Source organism: Coloeus monedula, assembly GCF_965178545.1.
Source record: "Coloeus monedula genome assembly, chromosome: 7".
NCBI classification, from domain to species: domain Eukaryota; kingdom Metazoa; phylum Chordata; class Aves; order Passeriformes; family Corvidae; genus Coloeus; species Coloeus monedula.
In genome coordinates, this window is record NC_138787.1 from 15,423,820 (window position 1) to 15,442,943 (window position 19,124).

Below are 19,124 nucleotides of genomic sequence, written 5' to 3' on the forward strand. Positions count from 1 at the left end.
ATGCCGGGCGCCGCTGCCCCGCTCCCCCGCCCGCAGGGCCGCGCCCGGGCCGCGCCCCAGGAGCGGCGGCGGAGAGTGGCCCCGCTGGCCGCGGCTCCGCCGGCCCGGGCGGGGGACGAGCCGCTCCTCAGGGGCATCTTCGAGATCGGCAAGAGGAGCTGCGACGTGGTGCTGAGCGCCCGGCGGCTCCGCTGGAGCCCCATCCTGCCCGAGAGCCCCACAGGTGGGACGGGGCAGGGCGGGGCAGGGGGTGTCCGCCCCGGGCCGGGCCCAGGCTGAGGCCGCTGCCGCCGGGAGCGGGCGGCGGGGCCCAGGGCGAGCTGGGCTGCCCGCGGCGTGCGGGGAGAGGCGGCCGGGGGCTCTCCGGGCAGCGCGGGCTGAGTCACCCTAAACCGGGATTGCAGTAAAGTGCTTAAGGGCAGTGCTGTCAGGCACATCTGTTCCCTTAGAGGGTACTTTGCTGACTGAAAAGAAAAAGAAATTGTTCAGGACGCATTGAGTGTCTTGTACCTGAACCACCTCTCTCTGGCAAGAGCCTTGTCTTCTTGGTGGGTCATACGAAAAAGACAGAAGGTAGAGAGGATGTTTTTCGGGCCTCTTAGCCCCAGGCAGAGCAGTAAGAGGATTTGATTTTGTTTCTGCGGCATCAACTTTTTCTGGCATATGTTCTTTGGCAGGTACATAAACCAGAGCACAGAGAGGAGAGTGTAGTTTTGCGGGATGCACCTGAGTTTTGTGATGAGGCTTCTGTTGCAGGTCGCCGTTGCTCTGTGGTGTTCACATGGAAACATGCTGAGAAAGTGTGGTTAAAGGATTTGATCGAGTGAAACAAATTATACACAAAAGTTTAAGAAGCCAAGGAATGCTGCTTGAACGTATCCACATAGATATTTTTCTCCTAGAAACTGTGTAAACATATTCGTAGTTTTAAAACTGTGTACACACTCCTAAAGGTGCTTGTTTATTTCCGTGACCTCCCAGTGTTTACATGAAGAAGAAATCAAAGTTGTGTTCAGGAATGCAGTTTCCAGGCAGCATGTTTGCCTTCTAGGACAACATGGTTAGCTTGTTCAGGTTTAAACTACCAGGTTTATTTTATAAGTGTATTGGACAGAATGTAGAAGTTCACACTGGTAAGATCTCATAGCTGTAGAGTCAGCATTGAGAGAAGCAAAGAAGTAGTCAGATGCTCACAGATGAAGCCATTATGGTTCATTTCATGTAACAGTGTTGGGATACCGGAGCTACTGAAATTGAATAAATACACAGTCATGCCCTGCTATTGACTCCTCTCCTCTGAATAGCATAACCATGTTAATAGTGCTGTCTCAGACTTAAATACCTGCTTTTCAGCAGGACCGCTGAGTTCTGATCACCCCTGCACCCAGGGAGGATGCACAGTCCTTCCTCTTGGGGAGCTAGTCTGGGTGCCTTAAGTATAATGCTGTTACTCGGTGCTGAAGGTTCTCTTCCTTCCCATTTGGGATTAACTACACGTCTTTGTGTATGTGATCTGTAATGTGATTTATTAATTATTTAGTTCTCTGTGTGGGGCTCTGAGTGCCACTTAATGTTCTGCCTCCTTTAATGTAGGTTGAATTGCCGTATATCAGGAATTAGGGTCTATGATTGTCCTGTAATTGTCATCAGTGAAGGATTTTAAGTGCAGACAGGAATTTTGGTGTATATTGGTCCATGCTTCCAGAGATGGGAGTATATGCTGTGGTTTGGGATTTTTGTATGTGTGTGTTTGGTTTTTTTTGTTTTCTTTGGCTGGTTTGGTTTGTTTATTTTCCTAGGAAAAATTCACCCCCCTCAGTTGCTACTTCGTGTAAGTTTTTCATCTTCATGTTACTCATACAGACATCAGAAACTTTTCGTAGTTCTTGAAAGGTAATGAAGTATGCAGTGCCTAAAGTCAGACCTGTAGCAGATGGCAGGACTTCAGGAGTCCTATGGAAAGCAGCACTGACAAGCTGCTGCCAATTGTATCAGGATTTGGGCTTTTACTGCACATGTATTAAATATATGCTGAAACTTCTTTCTCTGACAATTTGGTTTTATACTGTGTGGCATTGAGCTGCTGAATAGCTTCATTTTTGAGATGCTGTAGTTGTGGCAGTCAAATGTGGATTCTGGAACTTGAATGTTTTTCTCTCTCTCATTCTTGGCCCCCAGCAGCATTTACCCTGGGGTGTTCTGTACTGGTGCTGGGAGGAGCCATCTGTGGCAGGGTCTCGTTCCTGGATAAGTACAGCAGTGCAGTGTTCAGAGATGGCTAACGGCTCTCTGGACAAGTCTTTCCACTGGGATTTGGCTTATGCATGCTTTCTCCAACCCAAAAGCTTCATAACGCAGTTTGCCTTAGGCTCTAAGAGGTCAAGCCAGGTCTTCACGCTTTGCAAGTGCTGCTGAGTGTCTCTTGCTTGGACTTGTATGTGGCAATTCTTCCTGTTTTAGGAAAAGGTCTTTCTTCTCGGCAGTTGCTACAGTCTGTTAAAATCAGAGAACTTGAAGGTAGTTGCTTTCTTCCCTTTTTCCTAACCTCCCATCCCCTATAGTTCTCCAAATGAATTCCTGTTTTGCTGAAGCTGTCATTTGTCACCCACAGCTCTGTGGTTCCAATTGTTTGTTCTTACACATGGTAGTTTGTGCAGCCTTGGCTTCTCCAGATTCTGCCAGAGCTCCAAATCCCAGCTCAAAGTTCCCAAGCAGGTGACATCTGCTGTGCGTGGGCCCAGTTGTGTCACAGTGACGTATGTGGAGTTCTGCCCCATTGCACTGTTCCTGTGGGGCTCTAGGCAGCCTGATTATCAGGAGGACTTCCTTCTTTACCTTATCCTGGATTTCTGCAGCTTCTCTCCCCAAGCAGTTTTTGGCTGCCCATGCTTGCTGATGATTTTTGATGGCTTCTTTTGTTCTTCACTCTCCAGCAAAGTTCTTCCCTCTCAAATAAGCATGACCCATTACGAATTTTGTGTGTTCTTTATATAACAAAGCTTATGGCAGAAGTGAGGCTTGGGCAGGCAACTGAATGTGGAGCCTGGGGGACTGAATGTGTCAGGTGGGAGTAAGGGAAAGTGTGAGGCACGGCTCAGCTGGCCCCTTGGAAAGGCTGCAGCTACAGCCTGGGTGTGCAGCTCAGCTGAGCCTTTTCTCCTCATGGAGGCAGAACCCCTCTGACCCATAGCTGCTTGCTTGCTTGTAACAGTGCACTTGGTGCCTCAACGAGAAGCAGAGCTCACAGTCAGTAGTTGCTAGTTTTTTCTCTAGCTTCTTTCTATGTGGCTTTCCTATGCTATAAATATAATCATGGAAATTAGCAAAAAGGCAAGACTTCTCTCTCTACTAATAATCCAGCCCTGAACTGTGGAGATTCTTGTTTTGAGTGCTGCTTCAAAACTATAGCAGAGAAAGCTATCTTAAGTACAGATTTGAAAATTATACGTGTTTTTTACAAGTTCCCAGAAGATCATTTGTATTGTCTTTATGCATATGGCTTTTTTTGTTGTTAAATAAAGACTTTAAATCTGATTTTTTTAAAGCCTCCAGCATGTTTTTAAAGATTGCCACAGAGTTTCCCAATTAACAATAATTGCAGTTTTTCAGCAGATTTCTGTCAGGTAGGAAGTGTAACGAAAATGGCACTTGCCCAGTGCTTTATCAGTATGTGAAGTCTGGAGGATTTTGATCATTATGAAAAACTTGGTAAGTGTAGTTTCTTGTGTGTGTAGTGTACTAAACTGAGTGGTATATGAAGTTATTCCCTGACTGACAGCTTGCAAGCTGGACTGACTATTGGGATAATAATAGTAATAATTTGGATAAGCTTGCTTTTTAAGTATAGGTAATTGAACATAATTTCTAAATTAATTATCCAACAAGAAAATAAGATCTTGGAGCAATCCAGAGGTTAATGTAATATTGACTATATATTTCATAATGAATAAAATAAAAATAACAAATATATATTTTCATAATGAAGTAAAACAAATCATTATTGTTTAAGTATACTATTCTTATCTATAGTATGCTGTAGTTCTTGTTGATATTCATCTAAAATATAGATTTATAGATTTGCTATGTAAGTGCAGCAATAAGGAAAAGGAATCACTGATGTATTTCAACAGTGAGAGAGTCAGCAGTAAAGGACTTAAAATTAATTCCGAGTGCATAGTGGCCTGTTGCCAAGGCTATTTAGGAACAGATGTGGCTGAAATAGATACCAATAGTCTGTTTGGGATCTCTAAAGTAAGACATCTGTCAGTCTATCGGTCAGTCAGGAATAATGGAAATGGAAACTGGCTGTTACAAAATGTGAATTACTGAAGTTCCAAGAGGACCAAATTCGAAGCTTTTGATTCTACTTCTGACATGTAGAGAACATACTTTCTCTAAGTGGCTTATCTAGTGTCCAAACAGAAAAACTGTTTTTAAGGAAGAGACATAAAAATAAATATTATGAAGTGTAACTGAAAGTGAGGTGTTCATGTGCCACATTAATATATGGCTTTAAGATGTGAATTGAAGGAGGAAAGCATGCAGTTTTAAACTCTCTGAACTTAGGTCTGAACTTATAAGACACTCAAATCTTTTTCCAGGGAGTCCGTAAAATTAATGTTTTTTAGAAAAATGCTGCATGAAGCTGCAAAATAATTTATTAAGCTGCAATTTATTGTGGAAACTGAAAAATGTTTATGGAACTAGGATACACTGATTAAAGGAGTCTTAAAACTTGTTCTTTTTTTCAGGGAACTTTAAAACAGAATATCTTGACTGTCCGTGTGGTTATTTTCATTTATCAGAAGATCAGTTCATGTGTTTGTGGCAACTTTCATTGTTTCATGCTTTCTGTTTTTCCTTGTGTTTCACACATTTATGTATCTCTTTGCTTACACTGAAAGGGGCTAACATAACCTGGATATCTAATATATGGCCTTTTCTATGCACTTTAATTATCTACCTCCAAAGAGAGAGATCAGATATTTAAATCTTTGTTCCAGAAAAAAAGGTTTCTATGCTAGATCTTGCAAATTATATTTGTGTGTTCAGGTTTCCATACACGTTAAGTGCTGCCTATGTTAGTGAGTTGGATTCTGATGCTATGGGAATTTGAAATAACAGGATTTATTTAGCTTTCGTAGAAAGTAGCCCTTCTTCATGGCCTTTTCTTTTTAATGCAAAACTTTCTGTTGATGATACTGTGGTTTGTGTTATCTTAAAGTTGTTGTAGGCCATAAACTCAGCAAGTTTTTTGACTTGGGTAAAGGTGATGCGTTTTGTTTTTGTGGTGGAGTTTTTTTTCTTTGCTGCTCCTGTTGCACTGTGTAATAATTCAGTCTTTTCGATGTTCTGATATTATAGATAAGGCAATGTTTTGCTTTATTCCTCTCCTGTTCCTTCCTGGGGAGTGAGGATGGTGTCTGGCTGGGTGCTTGGCACATTATGCATCACTGAGCAGCTGGCACACCAGGAACAAGCCAGGCGTAGCTGGTGCTGGTTTTTGGCTGCTGAGCAGGTGGATTGAAGAAAGATGGGTGGGAATCAGGGGGCAATCAAGCGCGCTGTGGTGGGGGTGAACTGATACAGTATGGGAGCGTAAGGGTTTTGGTGCAGTGCCCTGTGGGTATGGGAGGGATCTGTGGGTACTGTGGAGAGGGATGTGAGTGAATGGAGGGGACACTGGATGGAATGGAGCTGTTGCTGGGCAGACAGGGAGACATGCAGGGTGATGCTGTAGCGTGGGGTGTGTGTGATAAAGGGTGGGAGAATCACTGGAGAGTCACAGGAGACGTAGTAAGGGGATGAAGAGTAGAATCCAAATTTGTTTAAAAAAAAAGTTATCAAGGTTCCATAATTTTCTTGTTCACACAGTAATTGACAGCTCTTGACTGTGCCTTTTGGGCAAAGGTGTGCAAGAGTCAGTTGATGGTCTTCCTTATATAGCATGATGGAGAGAATCCAAAGGTGTATATTAAGAAAACGTTGATATGCAACCAATCTTTGATGCCCATGCTAGTGGTATTTTCATATCCACAATAGTGCTGTAACACTGAGTCCCTTTCTCAGTGTAAATTAATGTTCTTTTAAAATCATTAAAGAGTATGCAAATTCCTTATCTATGTAGAAATCTCCTATCTCAGTTTCTTAATTATCCTGGTTTTTGGCCCTTGAGGAATGCTAATTTTTTAACTCCTCTTTCAGATTCTAGATATGGTTATATTCTTTCTTTGATTGTCATTTTACCATATCATCCCTGAATCTGTATCCCTCTGTTATGCGCTGTTGTCTTTTCCTATTGCATCAAGTGTTGCCAGCTTATCTTGACTTTAAGTGTAGTTAATTGGAAAATGCATAGGTTTTTTTTTTACACTTGCAAAATAGAAATAAAAGCCGGACAATCTGTCATCTGCTCTTGTTGGAGTCAATAAAAATAAACTTAGAAAAACAATTTTCTTCTGGTTGTAAATGTCTTGTTAACTATGTATGTTACAGAAGCAGCAGGTAAATAATAGATACTGTTGCAATTATGCAAAACCCAAACAAATAGGTATTGGATAGAAGAAATCCCTTGTTGTTTGCTGTTTCATTTAGGTATGTCTGGCTATATTATGCACTGTCTTTAGAAGGAAGTTTTTCTTCAATACGTGCAGTACTCCGAAGATATTTTTATCCTACTAAGACAATTTATGAAAAAGCTTAAGTGGATGAAAATCTGAGAATGTAACCTGAAGAACTGAGTAGTCTGTGGAACTTAACATTAGTGGGCTGTGGAACTAATGTTTTCCTTTCAAGGAAATCAGTGGTCCTGGTTTTTATGACTTGTGTTGTAACAGTATGTGCAGACAAAAGACCATAATGTGTTGAGTATCTGATACATGTATTACCATATTGCCATAAGGAACTGCTATTATGTTAGACACCAACTGATTTCATGATAGTGTTGGATTTCTCTCACATATGCTTATGTTTTTGTACAGATGATCCTTTAGGAACATCTGCTAGTTTTGTGGTGGTATCTGCTGTTTCCTTTCAAAGTTTGACCTTTTTGTCATGTAGTACTGTGACTGCGATAGAATTGTGTTTTACCGGGATCCTCTTCTAAATTGATTCCTGTCTCATAGACATGAACTGTCAATTTTTTGGGTTGTGATTTTTAAATTTTTAAAATTTTTTTAACTGCTGACTTGAAATAAGTGACTAGAATATCTTCCTTTCAATTGTTCAGGTTGTTTCAAAAATACAGGTGTCTGTGGGCTAAAGGTGTGGACGGTACATCTCAAACTATTTCACTAGGGAAGATGTTTCGGAGCTCTTTTGCAATTTAGGAACCCTTCCCCCTTTAGCTGAAAAGCAGATTTGAACAGTGAAACCAGGTGTTATAAAAAAAACATGGAAATTTTAGGCCTGAATATTCATGTGAGCCTTGATGTCTGGTAGCTTACCTGTAAGGGATTTGATGAAAGACAATTCACTTCTTATGTTTAAGATCTGCAACTTCCTCCTTCCCCGACTTCTCACTTAGTTGTCATAGGAATATATTAAATCACTGACAACAATTTTTTCAGTGAGTTGGTTTAAGTCACAGTTCTCTAGTCTGGAGTGTGGCTATTTCTTGCCTGTGTGTTGCAAGTTTAAATAAATGGTCAGTTCATTAACAGAATTCAGTGCTGAACTCTGAAGTTCCAGGCTTTTGCCTGTTTGAGCAACGTCAGATGGTAGTTAGTTGGATGCTTTTCAGTACTGAATCGTTGCTGTAGTTGTCAGTTTATTTGAACTGTGACAATATATCTGTTCTGTCAGTCCATACACTCAAGTGAATATAGGAAAGTATTCTTTGTGAGGCTCTGAAAATGCAAAGCAACAGATGTTATGTACTGCACAATTGTAGGTATCCTGGAAACAGATCTTTACACAGTGCAGGCAGTCTTGGAAAAACAAAATTTGACACGTGAATGATCAAGTTAAGGGTAACAGCAATAAATCCTTACCACTAAATATAATGCTGTTTTGCATGTACTGATCTGAGTTTGGGTAATTAAATGCTCATTGTTATATTACCCTCCTGTCATTTGACAGAAGTTTAAAAATTATCTTGTAGTTATATTTTTCTGCGTTGTTTTAGTACAGCATAGTAGAAATAGAATAAATAGTCTCACTTAAAAATGACATATGAAAATGACTTCTAAAAAAAGCCTGTGTAATTCTAAGGAGTGAAAATTCTTGTAAATAAATTGCTAACAATAAATAGGAAAAAATTCCAGATAACTTGCTGGGTTTTGGTATGAAAATAGCACGTCTTTGCTTGGCTGATCTGTTGACTGTTCCGAAGATGGTTCAAAATGAGATTGCTCCTGTCCAAGTCCTCTCCCTGCTCTCCTGTTTGTTGCATGGCCTTTTGGAGACTTGTCAAACAGCTCTGTCAAGAAAGGTACTGAAAGATTTTACACTTGGATGGTTTTGGGTTTCCCAAAGGTCTGCTCTGTCACATCTATGTAATTTAACTTGGAGTGAGGTGATTAGCTAGGGATCAAAATTATCATAGTGCCAACCTATAATACCCTAACAGTTAAATGGCTATAGATGGTGGTAACTGATGTCAACATCAAACTTTGAACGGATTTGTGGTTTCATTCAGTGAATTCTGCAGCTGACACATTCTCGGGTAAACCTATGTGTATTGTATGTTACCATGATCGGGAAAAGATTGTATCTAGATGTCTGGTTTTAATTTTGTATTGTTTTTATTAAAGGAAAAAGAATACTCTGAGTATTTCATGTCAAATGCAATGTTTCTTGGTCACTTGACTGCAACATGCTCATTAAACAAGGCTAGTAGCAACTAGAGTTGGTTTGGAAAACAATGCTTAGCAGAAAAAAAGAGTACCTGATCAATGTTTGGGTTTTTTTAACTGTAGTACAAATGAAAATTAAATAAGAGCATTTTTTTTTTTTTAGCATTTACATTTGTTGAGTAGTTAATTACTTAAAATATGAGGGAAACAAGCAGGTGGTGATTTTGAAATTTTGTTCCTAGGTCTCACTTGTTTTATGGAAACCATTTGGGGAAGGTACACACAGGAATTCAGTACTGAACTTATAATGATTTATATGTATATAAATGTTTGTCTTGCTTAAGGGAGATACTGCTTTTTTCATTAGCATTTAGCAATATTGATTTTATGTGGGAGCAGAGTAATAAAGCAAGTTCTTTCCTACAGCACAAATTCAGAGCTATGGCAGTTTTACGGATTTGACCAGGCAACGGGACAGTGAGTCTGAGAGTTGGAATAATTACACATAGTGTAATGTATTGATCTTTTATTTGAATGCCATCAGCTTGGAATAAAGATCAGGAGCTGTAGCTATACCATTCCTAATGTGTATAATTATAGGTTTATCATGTGGAAAATGTCATCTGTCACTTAAACAGTTGTTAGGATTATTATGTTAAGGATAATTAGAACGTAAGTAGAGACTAAAGCAGATGTTTGTATGCTCTATAAACCAGCAGTTATTTAACAGTGTCTTGAATATTGTGTGCAGTTCTGGTGTCCTCAGCAAAGGTGATGTGGGACTGGAGAAGGTTCAAGGGGTGACTGTGGTTAAAGGTACATAATGGCTTCTGGATGAGGGTGGTGGACTAGGCTGGCACTTGGTCTAAAAGGAAGGTTCTTGACATGTGGCCTGGACAAAGTGGCAGTTTTGCAACATAAGAAATAAGATGCTTCTAATAAGCTAAGAAGAACCAGGCTGAAAACCAAATGAATAGCTAAGAGAATTGTAAAACTTGCAGCCAAAAATTGTTAGTGCTAAAAGGTTTTGTGGATTCAAATGGAGATGGAAGGCATCATTTGAGTGCTGTTAAATGTGTAGAAACCACAGTCAGTTCAGGGTGTCCCAAATGAAAACAGGTGGGGAATGGAAAAGTACTAGTGGGAAAGAGAATAAATGCTTCCTTTATCCTTCTCTTCTCTTAGCATCTGCTTATGGCTATGGTTTGATATAAGATACTGGGACAGATGGATGCTTGCTCTGTCCTGGTATTGCTGGTCTTACATACCAGAAACCAGTTAAATTATATTTAAATGATATTTTGAGTAAAAGCACACACATCACTAGTCTGTAATTCCACCTGTGTCTGCAGTGCCAAGCAAGATTTAATGATAAAATCTGAACTTCAGTTTGTCTAGCCTTCCATCACCAAGGTACTTATTTTTATTGGTGGAACAATACAGTTTAAAGAATGCATGTTCTTTGCCTGAAAAATTACCAAGGGGTTGATTTTATTAAATGTTGGTTAAGAATTACAGTGCAGTAGGAGACTGTATAGGAAACCTGAATTTCTTAGCCATAATTCCCTTGAAAATATTGTTCATATGAATGCTTATAATTATTATAATCTTGGGGTTTTTTAATATATTTATTTTTGTTGTGGAGAAAGGAAGTTAAATTCCAAAGACATAGTTAGGCTTGTATAGGATAAGAGTCTGAAGCCATTGAGAATGATTTAGTTTGATCAGCCTCAAAATAAGGAAAAAGTGTAGCTTCAATATGCTTTGCTGGTATTTTTCCATAAATATATTTGAGAAGATTTCTGATGTTCACAGAAGACAACCTTAATATGAAACATCCATTTCCATTTTTTATGTCAGCAGCTTAAAGATGTGTGCCAAGGTATCAATACTGATTATTTCTTGAACACAGGTGGTGATAATTTTCTGGCACTAATTCACTTTATGGCTAAGTCAAAGATTATTGTATGATTTGTAATGTGTAGCTGGATATGGAAACTCACATTTGTTAAATTTACTTTTAAATGAGCAAAATAGGTTTAATACTGTGATAGAGGAAAATTTGCATGCAATAGTAACAATAACACACTGAGCAAGTGCATGCTGGAGAGTTTGAAGATGCATCTCTCTTTGTTGCTGTGTGGGTGCTCTGAATTGGAATTGTTCTCTGACCCTGGAACCATATGCAGGAACTTGATGCTGTGAATAAAATTCATAGGATCTACAAGTAAGTTATTTACTTCAACCTCATAGTGGTAATACCTGTACATATGGGTGTAATGCTAGCGTTCAAAAGGTTTTGGGGAGTAAAAATTTGTGTGTATTATGGGAGATTTGAAGTGCATCTTTGTCATCTTACGTGATTATTCAACAGTGAAATCTGATCAGAAACTGGCTTGTTTGTGTTTTGGTTTTTTGGGGTATTTTTTGATATGTCGATCAGTAATCTCTCTGTTTGATTTTAGTACTTAGTACTGGGATTAGGAATGGATATGTAAATGTCACGTGTAGGTGCAGTTACCATACTGGAGAGAAGTTGGTGGTAGATGTCAAAGAACTTGCTTAAAGTGCAGAGGAGATTCTTGTTTGAAGTTGTCGGTGCATGCCAGGATGCAAAGCATACATTGTGGAGCATTTTGGGGTGGGTTTTTTTGGGGGGTTTTTTTGACAAGTGTCTCTGTTTTAAAGCTGTTGATCAGCCTGTCAGAAAATAAGTAGGTTTCTGTATATAAATTAATATACTAATGTAGTTTGATATAAAAGTGAAAATTATCTCTATACTTAATTTTGAATTTCATGGAACTTAATGTTGACATTTTATTCATAAACCATTTTACGAATTCTGCATGTTCTCTGAAATGCATTAACTTATCCTCCTTTATGCACAGGTTATGTCACAATTCAACATGGAGATCTCCAGATTTTTGAGAATATCATGAAAATCTCAAATAATGTTTTAAATGACTCATTACCATTTATTCGTATAACTTGTGAACAGTGTAACAACATAAAATATCAAAACAACTCAAATTAATGGCTTCACCTGATAATTTTGAGTGTATTTTGATTTTCAAAATAGCATTGTATATGATTTTTTTTATAGATTTTTTTATAGATATTTCCTAGAATTACTCTTTCTGCTAAACATTTTGTAGACCTGTTGCTACATCTGCAGTGTTTGATGCACATGGACTGAAATTTAAATTAGCTTAAAGATATTTATTATTTACAGTTATCGTTTGACGTGTGTTGCAGTGTGTATGCAGCAGTTCTGCTGCTAAATGAAGTGAGTGTATCCTGAGCTTGGTGCAGATACATGGGCACAGGTGGGCGTCTTGGTGGTGTGCACCATGCAGGGAAACACATGGCACTACACAACATGGGGCAAAGAGCACGCAGTTGGAATTAGAAATCATTTTATGAATACCTTGGAAATTTGTGCTTGTTCGTATACGGGTTGTAATTTCTAAAAAGGGTGTGCATGTTTTTGTATTGAACATTTGTGACAGGCAGCACTCTAATGTAGTTGTCCTTACTTTGTTCAGACACACTATTGTATGAGCTTGTTTATGTCAATATTTTAACAATTTATCTTTATAACTACTTTTGACTGTATTTGTAGTAACACTGGCACCCTGTGTACAGAAGATACAATCAGTGCTGAAAGGAAACTTGCATCCATCTGGAAGCAATAAACTTTTCTAAAAGACTGCACAGTGTTACTTAATCCTGTGATTTCTTACTGTGAGTGAAATTAAGGTTTGGTTCAGTTGTGTCACTTCATATTGGTATCAAATCTTTTGTGAGAGATTTGTCATAGTGGTAAGCTACAAAAAAAATTTAAAATTGATGAAAGTCTGAGAATGTAATTTCCTCAGTCACAGAATTATGCATCATTGCAAATGGAGTCAATTCTATATAATAAAAATAATTGTAATACCAGAAAGCTTCTGGAGTGTTGCATTTTTTAAGCTTTCTCTTTATATGAAGTGCTAATTTGTATACTGCACAATTGACTAAGAATACCTTAAATTTGGTGTTGTGTTCTAAGTAATTTTTGTATTGTACATCTATAATGTAATATAAATTATATTTTTAATATGACAAAATATTTTACAAAGTTAGAGAAATATGAACAGTGTCCATAAGGAGAAGGGGGAAAAAAAAAAAATCTATATTAAAAAGATCATCTAACAAAATTCTGGGGTTTTTTGGTGCTTTCTTTTAAGTTTGTTACAAGTGTGATGTACATGAACAAAATAGGATTCATTCACCCTGCAGGCAAAGTGGTGTAGCCTGCATTCTTCCTGTTCCTAAGTGGCAACTGAGTGTTGGAGTGAGGGAAGGGTTTTATGCTTGTCAGAGGATTCTGGTGGTGCTATTGCCATCTCTTGCCCTTGGGCAACTGTAGGAGATGCAGATACAATGATACAAAGGATGGCAGAGTTTCCTTCATAAATCTCTGAAAAAAAGAAAAGATCAGAGATCAATGAGGATAAAGCCAAACATGTAGAAGTTCCTGGATAAGCTCATCTAGCAGCTGATAGCTATGCTTTAATAAATAAAAGTATGACTTACTAGGGTACATGAATTATCAGTAGTTTACAGAAGGACATTGACACATGTTTAGAATGGGCTGCTTGTTCTTTTTTCCTGAAGAAAATATTTCTTGAAAATCTTTTCCAGAAAAGACTAAGATTCCAATATTTGAGGCATATTGAGTTCCCTGAAACACTGGTATTTAGCAGTATGGATGATTTCTAAATCTGTATTTGAGGCTGAGGCAGATCTGGTGCAAGTAAGGCTCCAAGCAGAAGTAATTATTAACTTGTACTTAATCAAACTCAGTAATGTCGTGTGGCCATAATAGGTCATTTGTTTCCCCACTTCCCCTTATTTTCTGAAATGACAGAAGTAATTGCATGATTGTAACATAAATTAGTAGGTACATAACACTGTGTATGTGTGAGATGTTTTCGAGGAAATGTAAAATTAAGCTCATGTTTCGTCTTTGGGGATTCTTTAGTATATTTCAGCTCTGCTAACCCATTCTGTTAAATCATGTAGGCTATTAGATCCCAGTCTTCTGTTTCTTTCGGAAATCTCTCTCAAAATAAATTCCATTTTATGATGGCTTTATGGTTGGTCTGCGTAAGACCAGTCATTTAATCTGATGCAGAGGTTTGCAGAGGTTTTGGAAAATGATGGAAATCAGTGGCGCTTTTTACCCTGTTGTTACTCTAAAGTTTCTTACATAACTCCTCTCACTAAATGAAAAGCCTCAAAGTTTCAGCCACTAAATGAAAGGTTTACAGCTGCTTTTCAAATCGTGTTATGAAATTAGGCAATATGTGGGCCATATTCTTAACATAAAATGTAGAGCTTTCTATAGTATATTTCCAGTGACCTCTCTCTTGCTGTGGTGTTAATAATAAAATGTAATTATTAAAAGCAAAACCTTTGCTTCATCCATCCTCTCAAATGCTTCAGGATGGGAATCAGTCATTGTCTGCCTTACTTCCTTTCAGCTTACCTTGTTGTTCTAATATTATTCCCAATAGATCTTGTTATTTTTAAATTCATCATCTCCCTCAAATCTTTTCTTGTAGAACGAAGGAGAAACTCTTCCTTAGGGCGAAGTTTTTTTCTGGAACAGCATTAGTACTTCTGCCAAAGCTTCAGTCACACTTTTCTGCAGAGGTATTTTTTCAATAAGCTATTTGATTTCTTTTCAAACTGCCAGTTTCAGTATGCTTTTCTAATGAAATTCTGCCATTAGCTTGTAATTAGTAAGCAAGGTACTTCACTGCTCTGAGAGCTGAATCAAGACACTAATGAAAGCTTGATGGATAGATGTCTAATGAGCCTCATTTCAAGAGGAAAGGCCTTTCCTGTGGCCTGCTGGGCATCAAGCAGACCCCCAGTGCTGTGTACAAGTGTCACTCTGAGATCTGGTCATGCTCAGAGGGAAAGTCCCCAAACCTGGCCTTTCTCCATAAGGTATCAGCTCCAGCAAAACCAGCCTCTGAGCTGTACTAAACTACGCTCTTACAGCATGGGATCAATTGAGCTGTTCCCATATTTGCTCTGCCAGTAGCCAAAATCCTCTTTTCTTTTGGTTCAGCCAGAACTAAGTAGCTTGGTGATAGTTGCTCTTTTTCAGAAGTTTGCCTATTGCCCTCTTTTAAAGCTGTAGTGAAAGTTAACCGAATTTTAAGTGCTTGAGTATGGTCGAACTCAAGACTTCAAGGACTACTCCAAATGTTCCCTAAAGCTGCTCTTCCTCCAGTTGCTGTGACATGATACTGTGCACAGGGGCTGTGTGTGAAACAGCCCTCTTGATTTGATGGGGATACTCAGAAGCTTGAGGATTAGTTTTTAACAGGTATGGTGGAGAACAGGAATTGGAATCAGCTGGTTGTGGTGTCTTGGGGGAAAGAGCCATTTGAAAAGTGGTAAGAGACAAGGGGAAGATGAAAGGTAGGAGGTTACAGTTTTAGATGGATTTACCCATGCTGTGAATATAGTAAAATTGTTTAAAAATAAGTGAAATTATTCTATTATGTAATGTAAGCCTTTATCCCATGACTGAGGTTTGCATTGGAAAATACTGGGTTTATTGGGTTTTTTGCTAGTATTGCGTTGAAAAATTGAAATCTGAAGTACGAATTTGTTCCAGAATTTTATTTTTTTATTATGTCAGTTTTTCTTCATAAAAATATTCTTTTTAGAGGTAGCTATCTGTGATGATAGTTTAAAACAAGATGACTTCTTTAAGCTGGAAGAGTGGATAACTCCTTGTCCAATGAAATGTAACTGAATGTGTCATTATAGTTTTGTAAAGTGGAGTTTAGTTCTGAGACTTACAATTTTCTTTTAATGTATAAGATGTCACTAGAACGCTAAAGAATTAAGAGAAGCCATTGTTCATCTTTTCCAGTTCTTGCTGACTCTTATTGATCTCAGTGATCGTTGGGGAGTTAGCAGTTGGAAGTGAAAATGCACAGCAGATTGGCTCAAGGCATGTTGACTTCCTGCTGATGAAAGGAGACAGTCCCAGTTCTTCCTTCTTCCCTGCTGTGAATTTTCTTATCAATTTGTAGCATCTCTAGTTCTATAAGACTGGTGTTGAGCTGCTTATACTAAACAACTTGTCAGAAGACTAGGCAGGGGGAAAAGAAAAAGTGGGCAATCTGTTACTTTAGGGGGTTGATTTGACTAAGCAGAGGCAGACTTCAGGAGAAGGGCTGGACTGCACAGTCATGGCAGGTGAGTCAAGGGTGGGTGTCTTGTGTTGAGAGAGGGATTAGCAGCAAGGTATTGCATTTGCTTGGCAAAATACATCACACTAAGATTCTCTAGAAAAGGAGAATGAAAATGGGTTGTATCCCTGTCAGATGTTTTTAAGCTCAGTTTTCTGCCCTGAAGGAATACAGCTGCTGCTGCAAGTGGATAGCTGCCATTAAAAGGTGAAGTTAGTAGTTGCACCCTGCTTTTACTCTCCAGCTCTGGAGAAACTGAGATGCATCTCTTCAGTCCCTTGTAGTAGTTTCTGAACTCCTTGCTGCTCCCAGGCAGGTCATTGTACACAGTCTGAGAAATGTGTTTCTAGGTTAGGGCCTTGCTTGTGTTAAACTTCTACACCACCTTTTAGAAGGACTAGAGTAACATAAAGCTAATCTTCAAACGAAAACCAGCCCCTCCCCAACCTGGCCTTTGCTGTACCACCTTCTCCTCAGCTTACTGTTTGATACTTTTGGCAAGCAGAAAGTGGAATTTTGCTTTCTCTGCTTTCAGAAAGTAAGAGGCATAGCATCAAATTTTGCCAGAAGTGTTGCATGACCTGTATTTTTGAAATAAAAAATCATTCAAAATTCATGTGTTTTGAAATAGCTTTTCTGTCTCATGTTTAGAGTATTTAAATAAGTGCTAAAGAGCCAGACAAGCTTTACAGTGTTTCTTGGCTTTTCTGGCAAGAATGATCATACCTGCTTTTCCAGCCCTTTTTAATCAATAAGTAGCTGAAAGCTATAGGGGTTTTATGAATCAGCTGCATGCTGCTTGTCGTGCTTTGCTGATTTACAGTGAGGGAAAAATGGGCTTAATAATTGATGGGCTAATAGGTGCTGGTTTATATGCATTAGACATTATCATATTAAATATTCCTAAACATAGATTTATAGACATACTGTCAAAACTAGTTTAATTTTTAATTCTATTTATTTTATTTTCGGTTTTATATTAATACAGTTATGTTTTATTGTATGTCTTGAATGGTTATTTTAAAAGTAGTGTTCATACAGTGTAGGATGATCTGTAATCAATTTAATAATAAAGAAGTGTTTTTATCATGAACCACTTTAATAAGTACTGATTGCTATATTTGCTTTGGTATAGTCTTGATGATTTTTTTTCAATTTCTAATTATTTCTGTTAAGTTATGCTGCACTCAGCTATATCAATTAACTATTAAGGAAGTAAACTTTGAGAATGTAGTGGGACAGAGAGCCTAAAATGTGTAAAAGATTTATCTATTCATTATAGTCAGGGGGGACTAGGTGTCTTGCCAAAGGTCAGAGGAAGCATTTGTGACCAAGGGAGTATAACACACTTTACTTTGTGTCCAACTCTTGTTCTTGAATTATAGTCACATTTCATGTGTGTTTTCTGATATTTTCCATGTACTCCAGATATTTGTTATGGAAATCAAGTCCTTAAGTACCACTTCTAGATGTTGGGCCTCTGTGGTAAGATAACAGTCCAAAAAGTGTTTCCTTGTTGAACTGTTGGTGTTTATATTGAAATACCACATTTTCTCTAAAACTGTTCTATTTTTCATAGTACTGCTTTTTTTCTTTGCATGTATTTTCATCAATTTTGCTGTAAACATGAGGTAGTATGTTTAAAGCCTAGTTTAAAACTCTTAACAATTAAAATTTGGCTTGCTATTAACAGTTAAACTCTATTTGAGTGTATTAGTCCCTCATCTTTTGATTTAGCTCAGTAAGGTTGATTTAGACATAATTTTTGTTAAATAAGAGATTGGACTACCATAAGTAGGAAAAATGTAGGATAGTCTCATTGCTTGAAATTAGTGAGATGATAAATAGGGGCATAAAACTTCCTAGAAATTCATCTATCCAGGCAGATTTTTCTTTTTTTCATGCTGTATTTGGAAAAAAAAAAAGTGGACATGTGCAGAAACTGTGAGTACAATTAGCGTCAAGCAGATAAATCCAACTCTAATCCTGTTTACGCTCTACATCAGACAGATGTGCTGAGATTGATTTAGACAAGCCCTTGGCTTATAGTAACTTTTTTTTTAAGTGCCATATATTGTGGTTTTGTTAGATCTTTGTTAAATGTTAAGTGCTGTTCGTTTTGCTCTTCCCTAACGCCTGTAACCTACTTTATACAGGTTCCCTCTGTGCTTTCATGATGACAGGGCAGCCCGGTAGAAGAGATTATCTTTATTCCTTGTAATTAAATTGACTTCTTTTTTTTCAGAAGATACAACAATGGGAAGTGGGTACTGAATTAAATAAATAGCATGATATCTAATAGATGTATACTTAAATCTCTTGCAAGAACAGATGGTACCCAATATCTTTCTAAGTAATGTGAGAGGACAGTTAATGTCCTGAAACTGCTCACAATAACCAATACGATACTAATGAGCCAATACGGTTTTTGAAGTTTAAAAAAAGTGTCTAATCCAATATATACTTTATTTACTTATATACTTTATACTAATATTTTATTAGCCTGGTTGTTGTCTCATACTAGAAGTATTTTATAAATACAGCTCTTGACTTAAATTTTCTTTATCTGAGTTGTTTTATAAAATTTTACTGCATTTGGGATGGTCTTATTTTCAGTAAGCAGAGAAGATGAAAATTATGGAATTTGCCTTGGATTTTATGCAGATTTCTTTACAACTTTAGTAAAAATTGGCTGTCCTAATCCTACTAGCTACTTCAACATTTCCTCTACAAATTAAAACCTGAGGATGATAGCTTTTTATAGTTCAGCATTCCTAGAGTTTAAATCCTTCTCCAAGTTGCATCTAGAAATGTATTCCTGTAAAACAACCAAAGTCAAATAGTGGTTTTGAAAGTCTGGTGCTGCCTAGTAAGAATGTTTTATTTTAAATATCAAAAGTTTTGATATGCATCTGAGCAACGTAAGAATTTGATAAATACAGAGTAAGAGGAAGATGCACGAGCAAATAAATAACCTGCTTAAATAGTCATGAAAAGAAAAGGCAGGCCTTACCTGGTTTATGACTAAATGTCATTCTATGAAAGCTAGTGGGGAATAAAAATGTAT

General features: G+C 37.9%; 1 protein-coding gene across 1 annotated transcript in view; it reads left to right on the plus strand.

Moving 5' to 3' along the window:
- Positions 1 to 19,124, plus strand: part of CERKL (CERK like autophagy regulator) — a gene marked incomplete at both ends in the record, with an annotated part of 50,813 nt that continues 31,689 nt past the window's right edge. Inside the window, one exon of the mRNA XM_082285476.1 lies at positions 1 to 223. Within this exon, the coding sequence (XP_082141602.1) occupies positions 1 to 223 (223 nt within the window). The remainder of the gene's footprint in view (positions 224 to 19,124) is intronic.